Here is a 22,934-nt window from a genome sequence, read left to right on the forward strand (position 1 = left end):
GGGGACTTCTATTTCTCCTCCCCACCTGTCCAACCTTGTGGGTTTACCTTGGGGACTTCTATTTCTCCTCCCCACCTGTCCAACCTAGTGGGTTTACCTTGGGGACTTCTATTTCTCCTCCCCACCTGTCCAACCTAGTGGGTTTACCTTGGGGACTTCTATTTCTCCTCCCCACCTGTCCAACCTAGTGGGTTTACCTTGGGCACTTCTATTTCTCCTCCTCACCTGTCCAACCTAGTGGGTTTACCTTGGGGACTTCTATTTCTCCTACCCACCTGTCCAACCTAGTGGGTTTACCTTGGGGACTTCTATTTCTCCTCCCCACCTGTCCAACCTAGTGGGTTTACCTTGGGGACTTCTTTTTCTCCTCCCCACCTGTCCAACCTAGTGGGTTTACCTTGGGGACTTCTATTTCTCCTCCCCACCTGTCCAACCTAGTGGGTTTACCCTGGGGACTTCTATTTCTCCCACCCACCTGTCCAACCTAGTGGGTTTACCTTGGGGACTTCTATTTCTCCTCCCCACCTGTCCAACCTAGTGGGTTTACCTTGGGCACTTCTATTTCTCCTCCCCACCTGTCCAACCTAGTGGGTTTACCCTGGGGACTTCTATTTCTCATCCCCACCTGTCCAACCTAGTGGGTTTACCTTGGGGACTTCTATTTCTCCCATCCACCTGTCCAACCTTGTTGTTTACCCTGAGATCTTTCATTTCTCCTCCCAAACTGTTCAACTTTGTGTGTTCACTCTTGATAGTCCTCCCACAGTAAGACACCTCACATGCTTCAATACGGGTCAACAAGAGAGACCAATGAAAGTTTGTATTTATTTTTTTCATTTTTTTTTTTAACTTTCACCATGCTAAATAAAATAAAATAAATAAATAAGTATTTACAATGCCAACACTGTACTTGGTCCTCTTCCACCACCCCGGCCTTTGACTCTGGACGCCCCTTCGTATCGTGTGCTGTCGTGAATTTGAAATATTGTTTCTGTGAATGAAAAAAAAAATGAAGTGAATATGGATGTTAGTGTTGTCTTAAACCTTACCCTGTACACAGCAATATCTACCTATATGACCCTCATCAGTAAAATCTGTTCAACAGGGGAGCTGTCACATCTTCAAGCAATCCCTAATACTAAGGCTATTCCCATTTCATTGCTTTTTTAAATGTATTTTTCAAACAAGAGACCTAGCGGCCTTGACCATCACCTGAGGTAAGCAATATTGGATAATAGGTTACAGGGTAAGTAGCTTTAAAATGTCACCAAAAAGAAGACTTAGATATATTTTATGCCCTTGGGGGTCAGCCAGTGTCAATATACATACACACCAACAAAAACAGTCATCCTATACTCATAATTCTAACCAAGTTTGAAATATTTCCAATGGAAATTATACAGATTATGCTCAAAAATGCACTTCTCCTCTTTAACCCATACCTAACATTACCTACCCCCCACACCCTTGGGGGAATTGTGAAACCCTGGGGTCTTGAAATTCACAATTTTGGTAAAGCCCCTTCACACTCTTCCATCAATAATGAGCATTTTATTCTACCATATCTGGGTGTTGAAAGGAAGATTTTTGAAATTTGAATCAATTTAACCCCTTTTGGTTCTGCTCCTCAACCCAATAGGCGGGTGGAGACCATATAATTCACTCTTTTGGTTCATCTTTGGCCAGGGAAGGTTTCTGTAAAATTTCATTGAAATCGGTTCATGAGTTTTTGAGGATTCAAAAACTTAAAAGTTTATGGACCCTAAACAGAAGACAGTAGAAAAGAGGCAATTACCATGAGACTCTGTCTCAGGTGACCCTAAAAACACACAGTTGTTTCAAATTTTTTGAACATTTATTACATACAAAATGAATTCTGATTCAGTTTATCAATCTAAAAGAACAAATGCAGGTAAAGAATTTTAAACAAGAGGATAAATTAAATATCTACCACAAGACCAAGTGGGCTGTATCACTCATCTGGTTTTGATTTATCTAAACTGAAAGAAAAAGTTTCTAAAGACTTGAAAGTTTTTCCCCTTTGGGCCCCTTCCAAATCTGGACAAAATACTTGTTTCTTCAGCAGAAGGATTTAAGAGAATTAGGTTAATATTCCTAATTGGGCCTCATCTTCCCACATATAAAGCTGATTCCTCTTCATCTACAAAATTGCTCTATCTCCCTTTTTGGGTTCCATCTCTCCTGCCCCAGGAGACATCTACAGAGACTCACCATTCACAAATAAAAGGTTGCTCTTCACCTAACATCAAGGCATTCTGACAGAAGAAGAATTTCATAGAATTTGCCCTATTATCCCTATTTGACTCTGACAACTCCCACCAGACCCATCACTTAAACCAAAATTGATTTCTCTTAACCAAAGGATGCCTTAGACCGCATTGGAACAGAATACAAGCATTCCTGCAGAAGAAAAATCTAAAAGTCTTGTTCTATTTTACTCTCCATTAGGCCACACCCCTCACACTCCAAGGGACTGAGATGCATCATTTACACTTTATACAAAATTGATTCCCCTTTACCGAAGGCTGTTTTAGACCAAATTACCACAGAATCCAAGCACCTTTGCATAAGGAGAAGGACCTTAAACTGTTGAAACAAAATTGATTTCCCTTCACCCAAGGATGGTTCACACTGAATTTGGACAAAAATCCAATCATTCCTATAGAAGAAGAAGGATTTTAAATTACTTCTCGCTTTGAGCTTCTACCCCTCATGCTCCTGGAGCCAAGAATATACATTTATCAAATTTGGTTCCCTTTTCCAACAAAGATGCTTCTGACAAAATTTTGTCACAATTCCATCAGTGGTTCATGACTGAAAGTGATTTTTCATGAAAAAGTTGACAGACCCCAGACATTGAACAACAGATGACAGACACCGCCCCACGGCATAAGCTCATTGATCCTTTAGACCAGGTAAACATAAAATATTTTTATTGATACACAACTAACATGAATATTAATAAAAGCATCGTCAAAAGTACACACATAACTAACATGAACAACAACAAAATACAGACACAGAATATCAGACACATCAAAAGAGGTAATGGAATTCAGGACAGGGAAGGCAGGGCTGGACAGGTTCACAACAAACACAGAGTATCAGACACATCAAAAGAGGTAATGGAATTCAGGACAGGGAAGGCAGGGCTGGACAAGAAGAAAACAGACAGAGTATCATACACAACAATAAAGGTAACAGAATTCAGGACACGGAAGGCAGGGCTGGACAGGTTCACAACAAACACAGAGTATCAGACACACCAAATAAGGCAATGGAATTTAGGACAGAGAAGGCAGGGCTGGACAGGTTCACAACAAACACAGAGTATCAGACACACTAAACAAGGCAATGGAATTTAGGACAGGGAAGGCAGGGCTGGACAGGTTCAAAACAAACAAAGAGTATCAGACACATCAAATAAGGCAATGGAATTTAGGACAGGGAAGGCAGGGCTGAACAGGTTCACAACAAACACAGAGTATCAGACACACCAAATAAGGCAATGGAATTTAGGACAGGGAAGGCAGGGCTGGACAGGTTCACAACAAACACAGAGTATCAGACACACCAAATAAGTTAATGGAATACAGGACAACAAACTGATAACAAACACACACCTGCCACCAACAGACAATGTCGACTCACAAGTCAAAGTAAACATAATTACTTGATGTTTGTACTTTGTCAGGTATGCTGACATTATACAATATCTTAACAACAACCTAACTCATATAACCAGCCTAAGCAAATTGTGAGCAGTTTATTTTCAAATATTCCGAAATCAAACTTGAAATATTATGGCAGGCGTTTAGAATTGTGTTAATGTAATTTATGCCTGTACGAATTGTTCTGTTTTATAGAGTATATGAAAACTTTTTTCTGATAAAAATAATAGAACAAAAAAATCAATCAAAGACCTATAAGTTTGTCAAACATCAGGCTGTAAGACCACTAATTAGAATCAACTATTGAGTGTCACCATTTAGTGGTATGTTTTAGTTGTAAGATCACTTCCTGGAAGGAACCATTGAGTGTTAAGTCTGAGCTGTAAGACCACTAATTAGAATCAACTATTGAGTGTCACCATTTAGTGGTATGTTTTAGTTGTGAGATCACTTCCTGGAAGGAACCATTGAGTGTTAAGTCTGAGCTGTGAAATCACTAACTGGAATCAACTATTGAGTGTCACCATTTAGTGGTATGTTTTAGTTGTAAGATCACTTCCTGGAAGGAACCATTGAGTGTTAAGACTGAGCTGTGAAATCACTAACTGGAATCAACTATTGAGTGTCACCATTTAGTGGTATGTTTTAGTTGTAAGATCACTTCCTGGAAGGAACCATTGAGTGTTAAGACTGAGCTGTGAAATCACTAACTGGAATCAACTATTGAGTGTCACCATTTAGTGGTATGTTTTAGTTGTAAGATCACTTCCTGGAAGGAACCATTGAGTGTTAAGATTGAGCTGTGAAATCACTAACTGGAATCAACTATTGAGTGTCACCATTTAGTGGTATGTTTTAGTTGTAAGATCACTTCCTGGAAGGAACCATTGAGTGTTAAGATTGAGCTGTGAAATCACTAAGTGGAATCAACTATTGAGTGTCACCATTTAGTGGTATGTTTTAGTTGTAAGATCACTTCCTGGAAGGAACCATTGAGTGTTAAGATTGAGCTGTGAAATCACTAACTGGAATCAACTATTCAGTGTCACCATTTAGTGGTATGTTTTAGTTGTAAGATCACTTCCTGGAAGGAACCATTGAGTGTTATGGTTGAGCTGTACAATCACTAACTGGTATCAGTCATTGAATGTTATGGTAATTTTTAGGCTGTGAAAGGACTACCTGGAATCATACTTAAATTAATGCCTGCAATATCATGCCAATTGTTACAGTAAAGCAGTAGGTTAGACTGCTACAACAAACAATATCGGGAAAGATATACTGACAACATGGCCCCATGACATCATTTACCTTTCCTGGTACAAGCATTATCAAAACAAGATGTCAGATGGAATTGTTAACAATGTATTTTCTGGCTTTATTAATTAGGCATTATGTGCTTAAAACAATAGTATTATAGATATGTATGTGCATCACATGTATATCACATGACCACACAGCCACAAGCAAGTACAATAATTCTACAGTGTTTTGTAGTTTGTCAATATCACTGTTATAATTTACATGACATAAACACCATGATTTACCTCTGTACATTAACACCATGATCTACCTCTGTACATTAACACCATGATTTACCTCTGTACATTAACACCATGACTTACCTCTGTACATAAACACCATGATTTACCTCTGTACATTAACACCATGATCTACCTCTGTACATTAACACCATGATTTACTTCTGTTCATTAACACCATGATCTACCTCTGTACATTAACACCATGACTTACCTCTGTACATTAACACCATGATCTACCTCTGTACATTAACACCATGACTTACCTCTGTACATTAACACCATGATTTACCTCTGTACATTAATACCATGATCTACCTCTGTACATTAACACCATGACTTACCTCTGTACATTAACACCATGACTTACCTCTGTACATTAACACCATGATCTACCTCTGTACATTAACACCATGACTTACCTCTGTACATTAACACCATGATTTACCTCTGTACATTAATACCATGATCTACCTCTGTACATTAACACCATGATCTACCTCTGTACATTAACACCATGACTTACCTCTGTACATTAACACCATGACTTACCTCTGTACATTAACACCATGACTTACCTCTGTACATTAACACCATGATCTACCTCTGTACATTAATACCATGACGAACCTCTGTACATTAACACCATGAGTTACTTCTGTACACTGATTCTACCACTACGGCTTACCTTGGCACATTGTAAGTTACCTTTATACAATGACACCAGGAGTTACCCCGGTGCTTTAACACTAGGAATTAATACCATTCATTCACACAATGAGTTACCTTGGCACTTTAACACCATGAGTTACTTTGGAACATTAGCACCATGAGTTACCTGGGTACATTGACAATATGAATTAAGTAGGTATATTATGAGTTAACTCAGCACTTTAACACCATGAACTACCTGGGTACATTAACAATATGAATTAAGTAGGTATATTATGAGTTAACTCGACACTTTAACACCATGAGTTACCTGGGTACATTAACAATATGAGTTACCTTGGCACTGCTGTCTGAGTCGTAATTTTCCTCACCTGATCTCTTTCTTGTCAGTGAGTTTGACAGCCATATCTCGTAGTCTCTCAGTTGTCCTAGTCTCCCCATCATACTCGTCCATCAGCTCTGGGTCACGTGACAGTGAGGCTGCTAAGTCATTGTAATCCCGTACTCCGCGTACAGTTCCATGAAAAGACTTCTTCTTACTCTTTTTCCTTCGCATAGTTTGTCTTGCTGCATCACTAGCGATTTGCTCTGTAATGCCAAGAGATTCTAATAATTGCTTGAACTTTAATTCTGACCCAACAAACAGTTAATATTAGCTGTCTTTCGGACACCAGAAGCAAACAAATGTCTGCAATAAAAACTCAAATTAATTTCAATTCCAATAGATGCGAGTTCCGACATCTATGAGAAAATGTCTACCATTTTGGGAATCTGAAGTGATAATCACATTGCTTACCTAGCTGTCTGCTGGGTAGTTCATTTATCAGGTCAGTAGCATCACGTCGATTCTCCGCTGCCCAATTACGACGACTGCTTCCCCTGTTTTGGAAATTCCTCTCATCTCCTTCCCCACCATTTCTCTCATCTAAATCTTGGATACCAGAATGCATGTCAATCACATAAGGTGGACGGCCATTACCTGCATGGGTCGGCTCTGTGTATCCTGGGTTGACTGAAAGTAGAAATAGTTGTTGATCTTAAAACTGGCCAACTCATTCTGATCATTCAGAACAGATTAAAAGGAGAAAGACATCATTGATTTAACCATCTGTTTCTGAGAACAATCTGTCTATGTTAACTGTATGTCTCTGTTAACTATATGTCTATGTTAACCATCTATTTCTTATTTAACCATCTGTCTCTGAGAACTATTTCTGTTAACCATTGTCTATGTTAACCACCTGTCTATGTTAACCATTTGCCTCTGTTAACTATCTGTCTCTGTTAACTGTTTCTCACAACCATCTGTCTCTGTCAACATTTATCTATGTTAACTGTTTGTCTATGTTAACCACCTGTCTATGTTAACGGTTTGTCTATGTTAACCACCTGTCTATGTTAACCACCTGTTTATGTTAAAGACTTTCTATGTTAACTATCTGTCTCCGTTAACAATCATCTGTCTTTCTATATTGATACATAAACAATGATACACTACCACACAATCACTCTCTTTATGGAGTTGATATATCTACTAGTAAAATAAAACTAGATCTTACCAGAGTGCATCTGCACTTGTTCTGGTGGGCCCCTGGAATATTCATGAGGATCTCCTCTATAATCCATTATGTTTCTTGAGATTCGCTAAACACCTAAAAGAAAAAATCATGTTCATTTATATTTTCATAATAACTATTGAGAATTACACATGGAACATTACAGAATGTGGATATGAAGGAAGGGTCGACAAGATAGAAAGCACTCAATTTCATATTTGATATTCAAACAGGTTAAATGCTGCATTTCACTCATTAGAAGCTTGTGGATTACACAATTAACACTCAATGCTAATCAATAGGCTTTGTTTATAATACATTATTATCTATACAGTAATTAAGTTACAAAAGTTGAAGGTACATATTAAGGAGCCAGGTTAGTGATTATATACATGTTTACCAGTAATGATGTAAGTTGTATAGTGATCACACTGTGACTTTTTTAACTTTATAATCAGTGTAGAGTAAGAAAGTGAGTGAAGCTTTCCTACCTATAATGGTTATTACACAGATACCGAGTGAATAACACCTTATGGTCACCCTGGACCATTGTCTCTTACTCGAGTCAGGAAAAGAAATAATACATTCAAACAGCTCCATAAATTTATGTACATTTAAATCTATAATTAGAACACTCCAGTCACACCCTTACCTTTCTAACTATAAATAGCTCAGTGTCAACACATCAGTCATGGTTCTTAGTAGTGTTCCTTCAGATAAGAGTTACGGGTCACTCGTTTCATCGCTCAGTTCATCACCGTTACTGAAACAGGACATTGGTTGTGTGCTAAACTTTTTTAAAAGTAACACCTCAGGTATCGTTGACATCAGTAAAACGATCTTACTTTCAACCCTACATACTTTACCTATATCTCTATGTACCTGTAAAGCAATAGAAATACCACAGAACATGCCAGACAATTGTAAAATTTTCCTCATTGATGGTTTCTAACAATTAAATGTAAACCTTAAGAAATAAGATATTAAAGGTTCAGCAGATTTAATTCAATAATTTCACATGTACATTTAGTATAAGACATGTACAGATTTATTTGGACAAGATAAATAATGCCAGGGCTCTTGATCTGCCAGATTTGGGGCCGATATTCAGTCCCATTCCCAATGCAAAATAGTATCTTTTTTCCCAATTTAGACCCCAAGTTTTACCATTTCTAAGGAAAACACCATTATTTTTCCCAATTCAAAGGGCCCCGGGCCCCAGTCCCAAAATGGGGTGTGAGAGCCATGAATGCACACAATTAAGATGGATTTACCTTGACAAACACTGGCAAAAATGGATAAAACAGTGGAACGGACAGAAATCAATTTATCCAAAACAGGACAGAGAACATTGGACAGGATAGAGATAATGTATCCAAACAGGACAGAGAACATTGGACAGGATAGAGATAAATGTATCCAAACAGGACAGTGAACACTGGACAGGATAGATATTAATGTATCCAAACAGGACAGTGAACACTGGACAGGATAGAGATCAATGTATCCAAACAGGACAGAGAACATTGGACAGGATAGATATTAATGTATCCAAACAGGACAGTGAACACTGGACAGGATAGAGATAAATGTATCCAAACAGGACAGTGAACACTGGACAGGATAGATATTAATGTATCCAAACAGGACAGTGAACACTGGACAGGATAGAGATAAATGTATCCAAACAGGACAGAGAACACTGGGCAGGATAGATATTAATGTATCCAAACAGGACAGAGAACACTGGGCAGGCTAGAGATAAATGTATCCAAACAGGACAGAGAACACTGGGCAGGCTAGAGATAAATGTATCCAAACAGGACAGAGAACACTGGGCAGGCTAGAGATAAATGTATCCAAACAGGACAGAGAACACTGGGCAGGCTAGAGATAAATGTATCCAAACAGGACAGTGAACACTGGACAGGATAGAGATAAATGTATCCAAACAGGACAGAGAACACTGGGCAGGATAGATATTAATGTATCCAAACAGGACAGTGAACACTGGACAGGATAGAGATAAATGTATCCAAACAGGACAGTGAACACTGGACAGGATAGATATTAATGTATCCAAACAGGACAGTGAACACTGGACAGGATAGAGATAAATGTATCCAAACAGGACAGTGAACACTGGACAGGATAGATATTAATGTATCCAAACAGGACAGTGAACACTGGACAGGATAGAGATCAATGTATCCAAACAGGACAGAGAACACTGGGCAGGATAGAGATAAATGTATCCAAACAGGACAGAGAACATTGGACAGGATAGAGATAATGTATCCAAACAGGACAGAGAACACTGGACAGGATAGAGATCAATGTATCCAAACAGGACAGAGAACATTGGACAGGATAGAGATCAATGTATCCAAACAGGACAGAGAACATTGGACAGGATAGAGATTAATGTATCCAAACAGGACAGAGAACATTGGACAGGATAGAGATTAATGTATCCAAACAGGACAGAGAACATTGGACAGGATAGAGATTAATGTATCCAAACAGGACAGAGAACATTGGACAGGATAGAGATTAATGTATCCAAACAGGACAGAGAACATTGGACAGGATAGAGATTAATGTATCCAAACAGGACAGAGAACATTGGACAGGATAGAGATTAATGTATCCAAACAGGACAGAGAACATTGGACAGGATAGAGATTAATGTATCCAAACAGGACAGAGAACATTGGACAGGATAGAGATTAATGTATCCAAACAGGACAGAGAACATTGGACAGGATAGAAGTTAATGTATCCAAACAGGACAGTGAACACTGGACAGGATAGATATAAATGTATCCAAACAGGACAGTGAACATTGGACAGGATAGATATTAATGTATCCAAACAGGACAGAGAACATTGGACAGGATAGATATTAATGTATCCAAACAGGACAGAGAACATTGGACAGGATAGAGATAATGTATCCAAACAGGACAGAGAACATTGGACAGGATAGAGATTAATGTATCCAAACAGGACAGAGAACATTGGACAGGATAGAGATTAATGTATCCAAACAGGACAGAGAACATTGGACAGGATAGATATTAATGTATCCAAACAGGACAGAGAACACTGGACAAGATTGAGATAAATGTATCCAAACAGGACAGAGAACACTGGGCAGGATAGAGATAAATATATCCAAACAGGACAGAGAACATTGGACAAGATTGAGATAAGTGTATCCAAACAGGACAGAGAACACTGGGCAGGATAGAGATAAATGTATCCAAACAGGACAGAGAACATTGGACAGGATAGAGATAAATATATCCAAACAGGACAGAGAACATTGGACAGGATAGAGATAATGAATCCAAACAGGACAGAGAACATTGGACAGGATAGAGATAATGTATCCAAACAGGACAGTGAACACTGGACAGGCTAGAGATAAATGTATCCAAACAGGACAGAGAACATTGGACAAGATTGAGATAAATGTATCCAAACAGGACAGAGAACATTGGACAAGATTGAGATAAATGTATCCAAACAGGACAGAGAACACTGGGCAGGCTAGAGATAAATGTATCCAAACAGGACAGAGAACATTGGACAGGATAGAGATAAATATATCCAAACAGGACAGAGAACACTGGACAAGATTGAGATAAATGTATCCAAACAGGACAGAGAACATTGGACAGGATAGAGATTAATGTATCCAAACAGGACAGAGAACACTGGGCAGGATAGATATTAATGTATCCAAACAGGACAGAGAACACTGGGCAGGATAGAGATAAATGTATCCAAACAGGACAGAGAACACTGGGCAGGATAGAGATAAATGTATCCAAACAGGACAGAGAACACTGGACAGGATAGAGATAAATGTATCCAAACAGGACAGAGAACACTGGGCAGGATAGAGATTAATGTATCCAAACAGGACAGAGAACATTGGACAGGATAGATATTAATGTATCCAAACAGGACAGAGAACATTGGGCAGGATAGATATTAATGTATCCAAACAGGACAGAGAACATTGGACAGGATAGAGATCAATGTATCCAAACAGGACAGAGAACATTGGACAAGATTGAGATAAGTGTATCCAAACAGGACAGAAAACACTGGACAGGATAGAGATTAATGTATCCAAACAGGACAGAGAACATAGACTGATTTTGCTGTAATTTTATACAAATGTATGCTGACGACAAGGTGCTTTTCTTTGAAAGTGTTGATGGCCTAAAATACATCTTAGACAAATTGTTATTATATATTAGAAAGTGGTCTCTCTAACAGTAAATGTTGAGAAAAACAAAAATTGCAGCTTTCTGGAAATTGGCTGTATTACAAGAAAATGAAACATGGTAGTATGATGTCACACTTGAGTCTGTAATTTTTTTTTCTTGTTTGGGGGTAAAAATAAATCATAATGATATCTTTTATTTAATACAGAAAACATTTAGCATCACAGGGTAGAGAGGCTTATTCTTCTATGCCAAGAAAATGTAAACCTACATTATTATATTTTTGCACATGGTCGTCACTTTTTGACACATGTCGGCAGCATAACCAACTAAGCTTGCAAAGTGTGGAGTTTCCACAATGTGCCCAATATCAAACAACAAAATTAGAATTTTGAAGTACAGGGGCAGACTGTTGACTCCTAGCAAATGTAATTTATATGCAGGTGACAAAGATATGTATAAATAAATAAACTTTTTTATTTTACAACAATTGCAAAACAAGTTATATTAATCACTCTTATGGCCCACGTAGAAGCACACGAGGGGTATTACTGTGGGAGGAAACTGCAGTACCTGGTGTAACCACAGCGCCACCCAACCACCTGGGATAAGTATGTGTTATCATACATAATGATATGTATGATGGGTGTGAATCAAACAACTGTTAAAATTATTGGGTGGCTTCAGTAAACAAGTACTGACAAGCTTCAATACACATCATTGTTTGATTTCAGTAAAATAGAGATTGTTGGATGTTTTTAAATAAAACTGTATGACTTTTTTCTCCACCTCGTCTAAGTGCTTGGTGTATAACATATTATTGATCATGTCTGCCTTCAGACTTACTTAAGTAAACTTTTCCTGTAAAAAATAAAATAGCAATCGTAAACTATGACTATCTTCACATGCACAATCCAATTATAGTCCCTGGAAGGCATAGAAAAATCCCTTGTAATTTTAGACTTTGTCCTTTCTGTAAAAATGATATAGAAGATGAATTCAACTTCATTCTAAAATGCCCCTCTTTCAATGAACTAAGAAATAAATATATCAAATCAGATTATCGTTGTAAGCCCTCTGTCTACAAATCAATCACATTGTTATCAATATTAAAGAATAAATTAAGTTGGGTAAGTTCCTATACCATGCTTGTTAACTACGATCTACTTTGTCGGCCTTTAACTACCGGCAGTATGATCTGCATGCTGCTAATACAAATGTATTCAAACTATAAATGTCCTTTGATGGTGATATCTTACAGCCTGTGCTGACTTTGAATGTACATTAATATGACATTTTCATTGGTATTGATGAGATGTATATGCTCAAGATGAAATAAAGAACCTGGAAAGGAATTTACTCGGAAACAGACAACAATGCACAGAGATGAATTTACAAAACACAGAAAACCGAGAAAAGTGGAAATGATTGAGATCAATTTACCCAGAGAAGTTAAAAAAGAGAACAGTGGACTGAACGGAGATTAATTTACCCAGACAGCACAGAAAACTGAATATAAACTGGCAAATGTGTTGACATACATACTTGAACAACTTCAATCAATATCTCAGTGACTGCTTTTAAGAATTGTTGACTCAAATCAAAATGCACACTTGAAATGTTTGTTTCTGTAATGTCACTAATTAAACTATTCACATATTTTTGATAATCATTTCAATATGTGAGATATCACACATATAATTTTGCAGAAATTCTCAACATTATTTGTATATTAATACATAATATTTTACAAAGCTGACAAATCAATATATCTGCATCTTATCGCAGGGGTACAACTTCCTGGTTTATAGAATGGGAAAGGTAGTTGGTACATGTACATAAAGCACACTGGTTATAACAACTCAGCATGATGTTTTACAGGTATACTCTGAAGGTGTTTTATCTATAAATCCTACCATGATTAGCAAAGTAAATAAAACTATCAGTTTTCCATGAATAACACAATAATGAAAATTAATTATGAGGTAAATACAGTGGGTTATCGATTATTTATGATCAATAGAGATATAATGATACTACCTATACCTCCATAAGTTGAATCCAGAATACTTATTGTATTCTTATCTGGGTCTTGTAATTATACCACACAACCTTTGCACAAACACATGAACATCTTTAATAATTGAATGTCCGAAATGTTGGTGAGTCCTATTACTAAGTGTTCAAGAAGTATAGTGGGTCCACAAAGGAAAATCACGAGTCTATGACTCAAATATCGGAGTCCTAAAAATCACAGGAATTGTCAGGGGATTTTAAGTCCTGTTCCAACTTCCCCTACTCTCTTCCTTAAATATTTAGGGAGGCAATTCTTCGCGTATTTGTCCATGAATTATGTCTGGACCAGAGGCTTTATTATACATTACATTTATTATGCTGTCATTGATGTTTACATAGTCGATAAAAATGTAAATGTCAATAACAGCATCATAAATGTTAATATTGTTGACTTGCACATTTGTTCAAGCCATCACAACCCATATTGTTTCAAACACATGAAAACTTCTACAGACTGCTATAAACACTCTCATTCCTCTATTTAAAAGAAATACATATATATTTATACATATATTTTATCTTTTTAACCAATGCCTTGGGACTAAGTGTCAGATTTGACAGCCTCAAGTACTACGAAAAAGAGAGTAGAAGATATGTAAATATTGATATCAAATAATCATTTTAGAGACAGAAATATTTGGTGTTATATTCAACATGGCGAGAGACTTTTGACAGACGTCTTAGTCTTCTAATATTGTTAGGTATATACATTATGTAGAAGAAGAGGAGCAGGGATGCCTGGCATGCTACACCCTCCCCAAATATAGCTAATATTTATACACTGTTATATGTAACGTGTCAATATCATGACTATACTATCAGTAATTGAATTAATTTGTAGGTGTATACCCCTATACCTGCTGTCAATGACTGTAGTGACTACAGTTTAAAGACAAGTGTCAATGTTAGGTGCTGCCCAGCACCTGTGCTTTCCTAACTTTAGTTCTGCTGTTTCAGAGTTGTAATAAACACAATTTTGTGTAAAGAGATGTGAAATGTGCATAATGATCGCGATCTGTTCTTAAGAATACGACAACGAGCAGTAGATACTTACCTATATTACGACTTTCGCCTTGCAGGCCTACGATACGAAAACAACTTGAAAGACGACTTCCGTATATCGTGCTGCAAGGGGAGTAACTCGGATTTCCAGATGGCACTCGTTTCGTTTGTTGTCATCGCGCACTTCCTGTGACAAGTTGAAACAAAATACCTCAGACTGTGCACATATAAAAGTGGACAAGTCTATAGAATTAAACACATTGGATATAGTTAGCAGTTCATCAGGTAAATATGAAACGCATAAACGGCAGGAAGAAGCGGTATTTTTCCGTATAAAATATAGTAACCTCAATTGACTGTCGACGCGACTAATGTTGGCATAACAAGAAACATAAGCCGTATTAGCTTTACTAGTACTGGTGAATATAGCCTTCCTGTTCCACTTCATTCTTCGATGTTTTAGGCTTATTTGAAATGTTTGTCACAAGTAGGCTAGCTGGAGAGCTAATGGCAAAGCGTCGTCTAAAATCAAGTCTTTTTTGTCTTCTATAAATTTGTCCATTGTCTCATGGCTGTTCCTACAACTGATTCAGTAGAACTCGAAAATCATACAATTAAAATTTGCAGACATATATGACTCCTTAAAATTATCCTTCTTTCCGCGCACCATTTTCCCAATGGAATACCCTCCATTTGACCATGGTACACAGAACCAGATATAGATGTTAGTGATGGCGATCAAAGTTCAGTCCACTTCAGAGATTTTATATGGACCTGTATAGTGTGATTGGTGTAATGGATACTGATGCTTGGTATTGGTAGAAGGGGAATATAGAATGAACATCTATAGTTTCTATTTCACATTGTACATTTCAACATCTCTTCTTTCCGTCAAAAAGAAACAGAATATTTTCAATCACGAAAGAGTTATAAAAAGGGCTACTACTCTATATTTTAATGTTTAATGATAGATTTCTCGTACAGGATGGTTACATCAGAATCAACACGTTTTTGCAGTAGCTACGTTGAAAAAATACTTTGATGTCACTGACCTCACTTACCAATGAGAATAATGTACATAGACATCATAGTGTCAATATAACATAAACATTATTGTTACTGTTGTTAAGCATCTGAAGATTTAGAAATGAAAGCACATTTTTTCTGTAGCTAAATCCAGACACTGAGAAAAATACATGCTCTTTCCTGTACCTATACATATACTTGTAACTAAAACATATAAGGACAGATGTATAGAAAATATTAGCACATACATTTATGTATTGTGTATATCATGATATCAAGACACATTTCAACAATCTATATACATTGCGTCAATTTTAACCTTGGTTCCTTGATTACAAGGTATTATCACAGTGGTTAGTTAGGCGATTCATGTTGTCTTAACTATTACCATGTTTCGCCTATATTTGGCCTTTTGTTATCTAATTGTTGTCAACTGCAAGAAAGAGTCTGTTTGAGTAAATCTCTCTCACTTGTGACAAGTATCACACAACAGGTACTTTGTGGTACTTTTGTTTATTTACATATAGCCTTGATTATTGACTACTGACTAGTTACTAAGTAGTAGTAGATTCCTGGAAAGGATAAAGGATGAAGAGTGAGATTGGTTGAATAACACTTATACAAATGTATTGCATTACGTAGGCTTAGTTCAATAAATCTGTGGATTTTTTGGAAGGTTTATGAATATTGTCAGTGTAGTGCACATGCTATACAAGTGCAGCAGAGGTCATTGTTTATTTTAATGCCTCCGCTAGGTTTGAATTTGGGACTTCTGGTTTACTAGCTTTATATAAAGTGGTACGATCAACCAATCATGCTAAAGAGTGGTTGTCTTTGGCTGAGTGGTATTCTGTGGCTTGTATTTTATCAGGGTTAAATAGAAGTAATTTTGTATCAACAGCTAGAACAGAAATATCCGAATGCTGTCATTCATTTTCTTTTTATACAGGAACAAAATGCCTTTAAATTTAAATCCATTTGGAAACAAGTTTTCTCCAAAGAAAACACCACCACGAAGAGCACAGTCATTATCAAACTTACAGTTAGATGCAACCCAGTCCAAGGAGGAGTTTGGACCCGATGTAGGCCCAATCAAAGTGAGGCTTAGTGGTCAGGAAGTCACATTTGAAAATGGAATGTGGGTCCCAGGTAAGACTGAAGTTCACAATTTTCTGAATCACAATTGATGGGTCATTATGGTTGTAAAGATAAATTGTATTGATCAGATACATGAAGTATAATGTTATGTAATGTGTCTTCATATTTTGTGTTATCTACATTCAGTATTCTGCCCTGTACTGTCAAAAGCTTTTACGATTATCAACACAAAATTTTACATTGTATACAATTTACAAATAATTCAATACAAAAAATAAGAAAAGAATGTGCTAAAGCAGCTTATTGTAAATTAATGAAGAAAAAATCATAACTCAACATACTACAATTAATATATGAAGTAAAGAAAAGTTTGATTTTTCACTAAAATATTGTCCAATATTGTTTTAGTATCAGATGGTAAGTATATTGAGCAATTAAACACTAGAACCAACTAATTATAAAAATCTTTTGTTATACTTTGTGTAAATAGTAGTATTCATTTTGTTAATGCAGTGAAAGTCTTATCATATCAGAGTACTAATATAACTTGCTTTAATATCTTTGAGGTGATTTCTTTTAGAGCTAATTATAACCTACACAGTTTAAGTTGGACATGTAGAGTTAGACCTAGCTGATCATCTAATAATTTCTTAATACTAATGACGCTTCTGTTTTTTTTAAGAAATGGGAAATGTAGTCTACTAATACATGTGCTTAATTATAATTATCTTTTGGAAATAAAGAAAATCCCCAGGTTGTTTTATTGAATGATTTGATAACCAAATGATCAGATATCTTATACATAACAAGGTGGCCTGTCAAGGCATTCTTTGGATTGTACAAAGTGAAGGTTATGACTGAAGTCTGTTACACACTGTATCTTTGAACTATAAAGTGTAAAAAAAGTAAAACTAAAATTTGATAGTGTCTGTGAACACAATGTATGTTTCATATTCTCCATAGATTTACTGCATGATAAAGTAAGTCATTGATTTCATATAGAACTCCAACCTCCCCAGAAATAAATCAATAATTTAAGAATAGACATTGAACTTTCAATAAAGCAGCATTACAGATAAGATTGCCATTTTTTCCAGTATATCATGTAGATATGTATAATTTGAATTTCCAGTACACAGCAATTGAGACCCTGCTTTTAGGAGTGATGGGGTAGTGTGTAGTACTCGAGTAATCATTTGTTGTCTAACCATGAGGCTTCTATTAGTCTAATAGACAGCTGGGTGATAGCATTGTAACTAAAACTTTATCACTGACTGTTCATATACTTGTGTAAAGGGATGTACTTACCAGTGTACCAAGTGATAACTTCTCATTGATTTCCCTTGTTGTCTGTAAACCAAAGTAGCACATCATTTATACCAGGTAATCTTGTTGTTAAAAGTAATAATTTTATCTCTTATGATTCTTCATTTTTTTACTACTTATGTAAATACGTACAGGACTCAATGGCTACATAAAGGACTCATTGGACACTACCAACTACACTGTATATAGGACTCAAAGGACATACACAGCCTTTGTTATATAAAGGACTCAATGTACACTAACCAACAACACTATATATAGGACTCAAAGGACATAAACAGCCTGTTATATAAAGGACTCATTGAACACTAACCAACTACACTGTATAAAGGACTTAAAGGACATAAACAGCCTGTTATATAAAGGACTCAATATACACTAACCAACTACACTGTATAAAGAACTCAATGGACACCAACTGACTACTCAATATGAAGTACACAATGGACACTTACAGATTTCACAAAGACAAGACTCAATGGACACTAATATATTACACAAAGACAAGACTCAATGGACACTAATATATTACACAAAGACAAGACTCAATGGACACTAATATATTACACAAAGTACAAGACTCAATAGACACTAATATATTACACAAAGACAAGACTCAATGGACACTAATATATTACACAAAGACAAGACTCAATGGACACTAATATATTACACAAAGTACAAGACTCAATAGACACTAATATATTACACAAAGACAAGACTCAATGGACACTAATATATTACACAAAGACAAGACTCAATGGACACTAATATATTACACAAAGACAAGACTCAATAGACACTAATATATTACACAAAGTACAAAACTCAATGAACACTAATATATTACACAAAGTACAAGACTCGATTGACACTAATATATTACACAAAGACAAGACTCAATGGACACTAATATATTACACAAAGACAAGACTCAATGAACACTAATATATTACACAAAGTACAAGACTCGATTGACACTAATATATTACACAAAGACAAGACTCAATGGACACTAATATATTACACAAAGACAAGACTCAATGAACACTAATATATTACACAAAGTACAAGACTCGATTGACACTAATATATTACACAAAGACAAGACTCAATAGACACTAATATCTTACACAAAGTACAAAACTCAATGAACACTAATATATTACACAAAGTACAAGACTCGATTGACACTAATATATTACACAAAGACAAGACTCAATAGACTCTAATATGTTGCACAAAGTACAGGATTCAGTTGACACTAATTCAATGTAGTTTTCACAAAAGTTGAAAAGTTGACTTTTGTAGACCAATTTTATTACCTTAGATTGCACACATGATGAAATCTGTAGTGAAAGGGGAGCTCGGAATGTTTAAGTAACTGTTCATTTGTGTTTGACAGAGACTGGTACTAGTGCAGCAAGTCACAAAGAAGTAATGAAGCTTAGGAAGGCAAACCAGCAGTTACAGGAAGAGAATAACTTACTGAAACTTAAAACAGATATACTGCTGGATATGGTAAGTATTAGATGTCCTGTGTATTACTATACAGATATTCTGCTGGATATGGTAAGTATTAGATGTCCTGTGTATTACTATACAGATATTCTGCTGGATATGGTAAGTATTAGATGTCCTGTGTATTACTATACATACTGCTGGATATGGTAAGTATTAGATGTCCTGTGTATTACTATACAGATATTCTGCTGGCATGGATATGGTAGTATTAGATGTCCTGTGTATTACTATACATACTGCTGGATATGGTAAGTATTAGATGTCCTGTGTATTACTATACATACTGCTGGATATGGTAAGTATTAGATGTCCTGTGTATTACTATACATACTGCTGGATATGGTAAGTATTAGATGTCCTATACATACTGCTGGATATGGTAAGTATTAGATGTCCTGTGTATTACTATACATACTGCTGGATATGGTAAGTATTAGATGTCCTGTGTATTACTATACATACTGCTGGATATGGTAAGTATTAGATGTCCTGTGTATTACTATACATACTGCTGGATATGGTAAGTATTAGATGTCCTATACATACTGCTGGATATGGTATTAGATGTCCTGTGTATTACTATACATACTGCTGGATATGGTAAGTATTAGATGTCCTATACATACTGCTGGATATGGTATTAGATGTCCTGTGTATTACTATACATACTGCTGGATATGGTAAGTATTAGATGTCCTGTGTATTACTAAACAGATATACTGCTGGACATGGTAAGTATTAGATGTACCGTGTATTACTATACATACTGCTGGATATGGTAAGTATTAGATGTCCTATACATACTGCTGGATATGGCAAGTATTAGATATCCTGTGTATTACTATACATACTGCTGGATATGGTAAGTATTAGATGTCCTGTGTATTACTGTTGGTCTTCCATTCTGAATGATTAAGGACTCATTGTTGGTTGGAATCTAAGATATTGTAATTATGCATATTTCAGTTAGCAGAAGCCTCAGCTGTGTCACATTACCATGAAAATGAACTGAAGCAGTTAAAAGCTCAAGCCGGAAGGAGAAAGTAAAGACAGTCTGATAACATCACTGACTTTTGTGTAGATAAGATTTAAGTGATAGCTAACCAAAGGAGAGAATGAACATGATACATTTGATTAAGTGTCAGCAGGAATATAAACAATTTTTTACTGGTGTTGTAAACAATTAATATCTGTTCAGTTTTTGTACCATGATGTATAAAAAGTAAATATAATTTAAGTTGATCTTGTTACACATTCTGTGATAGGTGCAGCACATGTCAATAATTATATAGCAGGTAAAGGAACAACATACATTTGTATCAGAGTAGATATAGAATGGTTTTTGTAACGAGGGTTCTGTGGAGCTCAGTATCAATATGGTTGTAATTCAGGTCAATTTATTTGTTTGTACAATGTTGTATCTGTGATATACCAGTGTATAGTTAGGAAGTATGACTTTTGTGTATTTAGTAAGGGAGTGTGACTATTTGTATCTAGTAAGGTAGTGCGACTATTTGTATTTAGTAAGGGAGTGCGACTACTTGTATTTCGTAAGGGTGTCTCAGTGTGTGTGTATCCAGTAAGACAGTATGACTTGTTATATAGTGAAGTGCTGAGGCATTGATCTAGTAACTCTGTATGGAAGTATGACTATATTGTGTGATTGTAGTATGACAATATGTAATTAGAGAGAAAATTATTAATAGATTTTAGGAAGGCAGCATGACTGTATATTTACTGTAAAGTGGGGATCTGTAACTCTAGTAATAAAGAGAACTCTTCAACATTTTGCCACAACTTGGTTGCATTTTCATTTCCGTCCTGCTGATCTGTGTAGAATTTGGTAAATAAATGTAAATTACCAATCTGAAATTTTTCTGGGAGATACTCTTTGTATTACCAAAACCATTCAAATTCTGTTTCATCGTGAATTGGTTGTATTATTCTGAATGTTTTTCCCCCCAAGAAAGACTAAGTCAGTACAGAAACCACAGTAGATGGGATGAGGTAAGAAGACATAATTTTCCAGAATATTGATTATCATCATCAACTGAATTCTCATTCATGGCAAATTATAAAAGGCATTTTTTTGTGACTTGATTATACATGACAAATTAAAATATTAAAAACATTACGTCTTTGTGCTTACTGTGATATGAGATACATATAAGGAGTTGGATCTGCCACATAATTACAATTAAATTTTTCACAAAATCCAGTTAAAATTCCAAAGTCTACAGGTATTTTTCTGGGTAGTCAAATTTCCTACAAAACTAAAACTAGTATTCCCTGAAAAAAACTTGCATGTGACATTCAAAGTGTAGGTTAAGAACATGGTGTTTTGTGTGGCATGAAGAATGTTTCAAATGCATATGCCTCTACAATAAGTCGAAGGTTTCTGAAAAAATTGGCAGATTTACTACCTCAAGTCTTGCTGACCTTTGACCCCGTGACCTTAAAACTTGGTCAAAATCATTTTTGCTTAATCCCCTACATTTCATGCACATGCTTATTAAAAATTTTAAGGTTTTTGTGAAAATTGGCATTTTTACTTCCAAATGTTGATGACTATTGACTTTAGACTCCTCGACCTTAAGACTTGGCAATCAAAATTTTTACATCATTTTCTAATACTTTCAAAGGCATAGGCCTTTTCAAAAAAGTTTTCAAATGAATTGACATTGTAAAGCAGTTTCAGTATTTCAGCTCCTAAAATTTGCCACATCCCTGGAAGCTAAATGGTTTTTTAAATCTGATAAGTAGAGGGATGTTTTAAAATAACTTTTTACCATCTTGTTTTGGTCCTGCCCTAAAGGTCCCAGTGGGTAAGGACCTCAAAATGTTTTGCAGTTTTGATGCCTAGCCAGGTATTAATGTTGACTGTTTGGTATCTTATCATACCAGCATGAGAAGCTGAAAATGTGAAAGTTACCTAATGACCTTAAAACTTATGGATCATGGACCATTGATGATGTACAACTAGGCAATGGTAATTGATCACCACTAACCTTTGGCTAAAGTGTCCTAAAAAAGGGTGAAAGAATATGTCTACCAGGTAGCTGAGGAGCAATGACGATATTGAAGATTTTAGTAACTGACCTTGGCCTATAAATAGCCATGATCATGGTGGAAAATATCCAAATAATGGAGTGATAGGCAAGGTGTGATGGTCAGGTTGGC

General features: G+C 36.1%; 2 protein-coding genes across 2 annotated transcripts in view; one reads left to right on the plus strand and one right to left on the minus strand.

Moving 5' to 3' along the window:
• The window catches only part of LOC132554903 (transmembrane channel-like protein 5), a 39,426-nt gene extending 24,538 nt beyond the window's left edge, over positions 1-14,888 (minus strand). Inside the window, exons 1-6 of the mRNA XM_060219234.1 lie at positions 14,833-14,888; positions 8,114-8,224; positions 7,465-7,557; positions 6,702-6,917; positions 6,277-6,493; positions 895-991 (exon numbers count right to left, since the gene is read on the minus strand). Of these exons, the coding sequence (XP_060075217.1) occupies positions 895-991; positions 6,277-6,493; positions 6,702-6,917; positions 7,465-7,531 (597 nt within the window). The 5' untranslated portion in view covers positions 7,532-7,557; positions 8,114-8,224; positions 14,833-14,888. The remainder of the gene's footprint in view (positions 1-894; positions 992-6,276; positions 6,494-6,701; positions 6,918-7,464; positions 7,558-8,113; positions 8,225-14,832) is intronic.
• An 82-nt stretch (positions 14,889-14,970) lies between these two features.
• Positions 14,971-21,885, plus strand: LOC132555012 (protein chibby homolog 1-like). Its single transcript, XM_060219346.1, has 4 exons — positions 14,971-15,065; positions 16,756-16,955; positions 19,636-19,751; positions 20,721-21,885. Exons 2-4 carry the CDS (start codon positions 16,763-16,765, stop codon positions 20,799-20,801), a joined length of 390 nt encoding a protein of 129 aa, XP_060075329.1. The 5' UTR covers positions 14,971-15,065; positions 16,756-16,762; the 3' UTR covers positions 20,802-21,885.
• The last annotated feature ends 1,049 nt before the right edge of the window (positions 21,886-22,934 follow it).

This window comes from Ylistrum balloti, unplaced genomic scaffold (genome assembly GCF_031769215.1).
Source record: "Ylistrum balloti isolate Yb309-2 unplaced genomic scaffold, AGI_CSIRO_Ybal_v1 Utg370450, whole genome shotgun sequence".
NCBI classification, from domain to species: Eukaryota; Metazoa; Mollusca; class Bivalvia; order Pectinida; family Pectinidae; genus Ylistrum; species Ylistrum balloti.

What these genes read in the sequence shown, in the direction of transcription:
- LOC132555012 (XM_060219346.1), top strand. Translation starts at nt 16,763, where the DNA reads ATGCCTTTAAATTTAAATCCATTTGGAAACAAGTTTTCTCCAAAGAAA. An exon ending in AAATGGAATGTGGGTCCCAG is followed by an intron (nt 16,956 to 19,635) that starts GTAAGACTGAAG and finishes TGTGTTTGACAG; the next exon opens with AGACTGGTACTAGTGCAGCA. An exon ending in CAGATATACTGCTGGATATG is followed by an intron (nt 19,752 to 20,720) that starts GTAAGTATTAGA and finishes TGCATATTTCAG; the next exon opens with TTAGCAGAAGCCTCAGCTGT.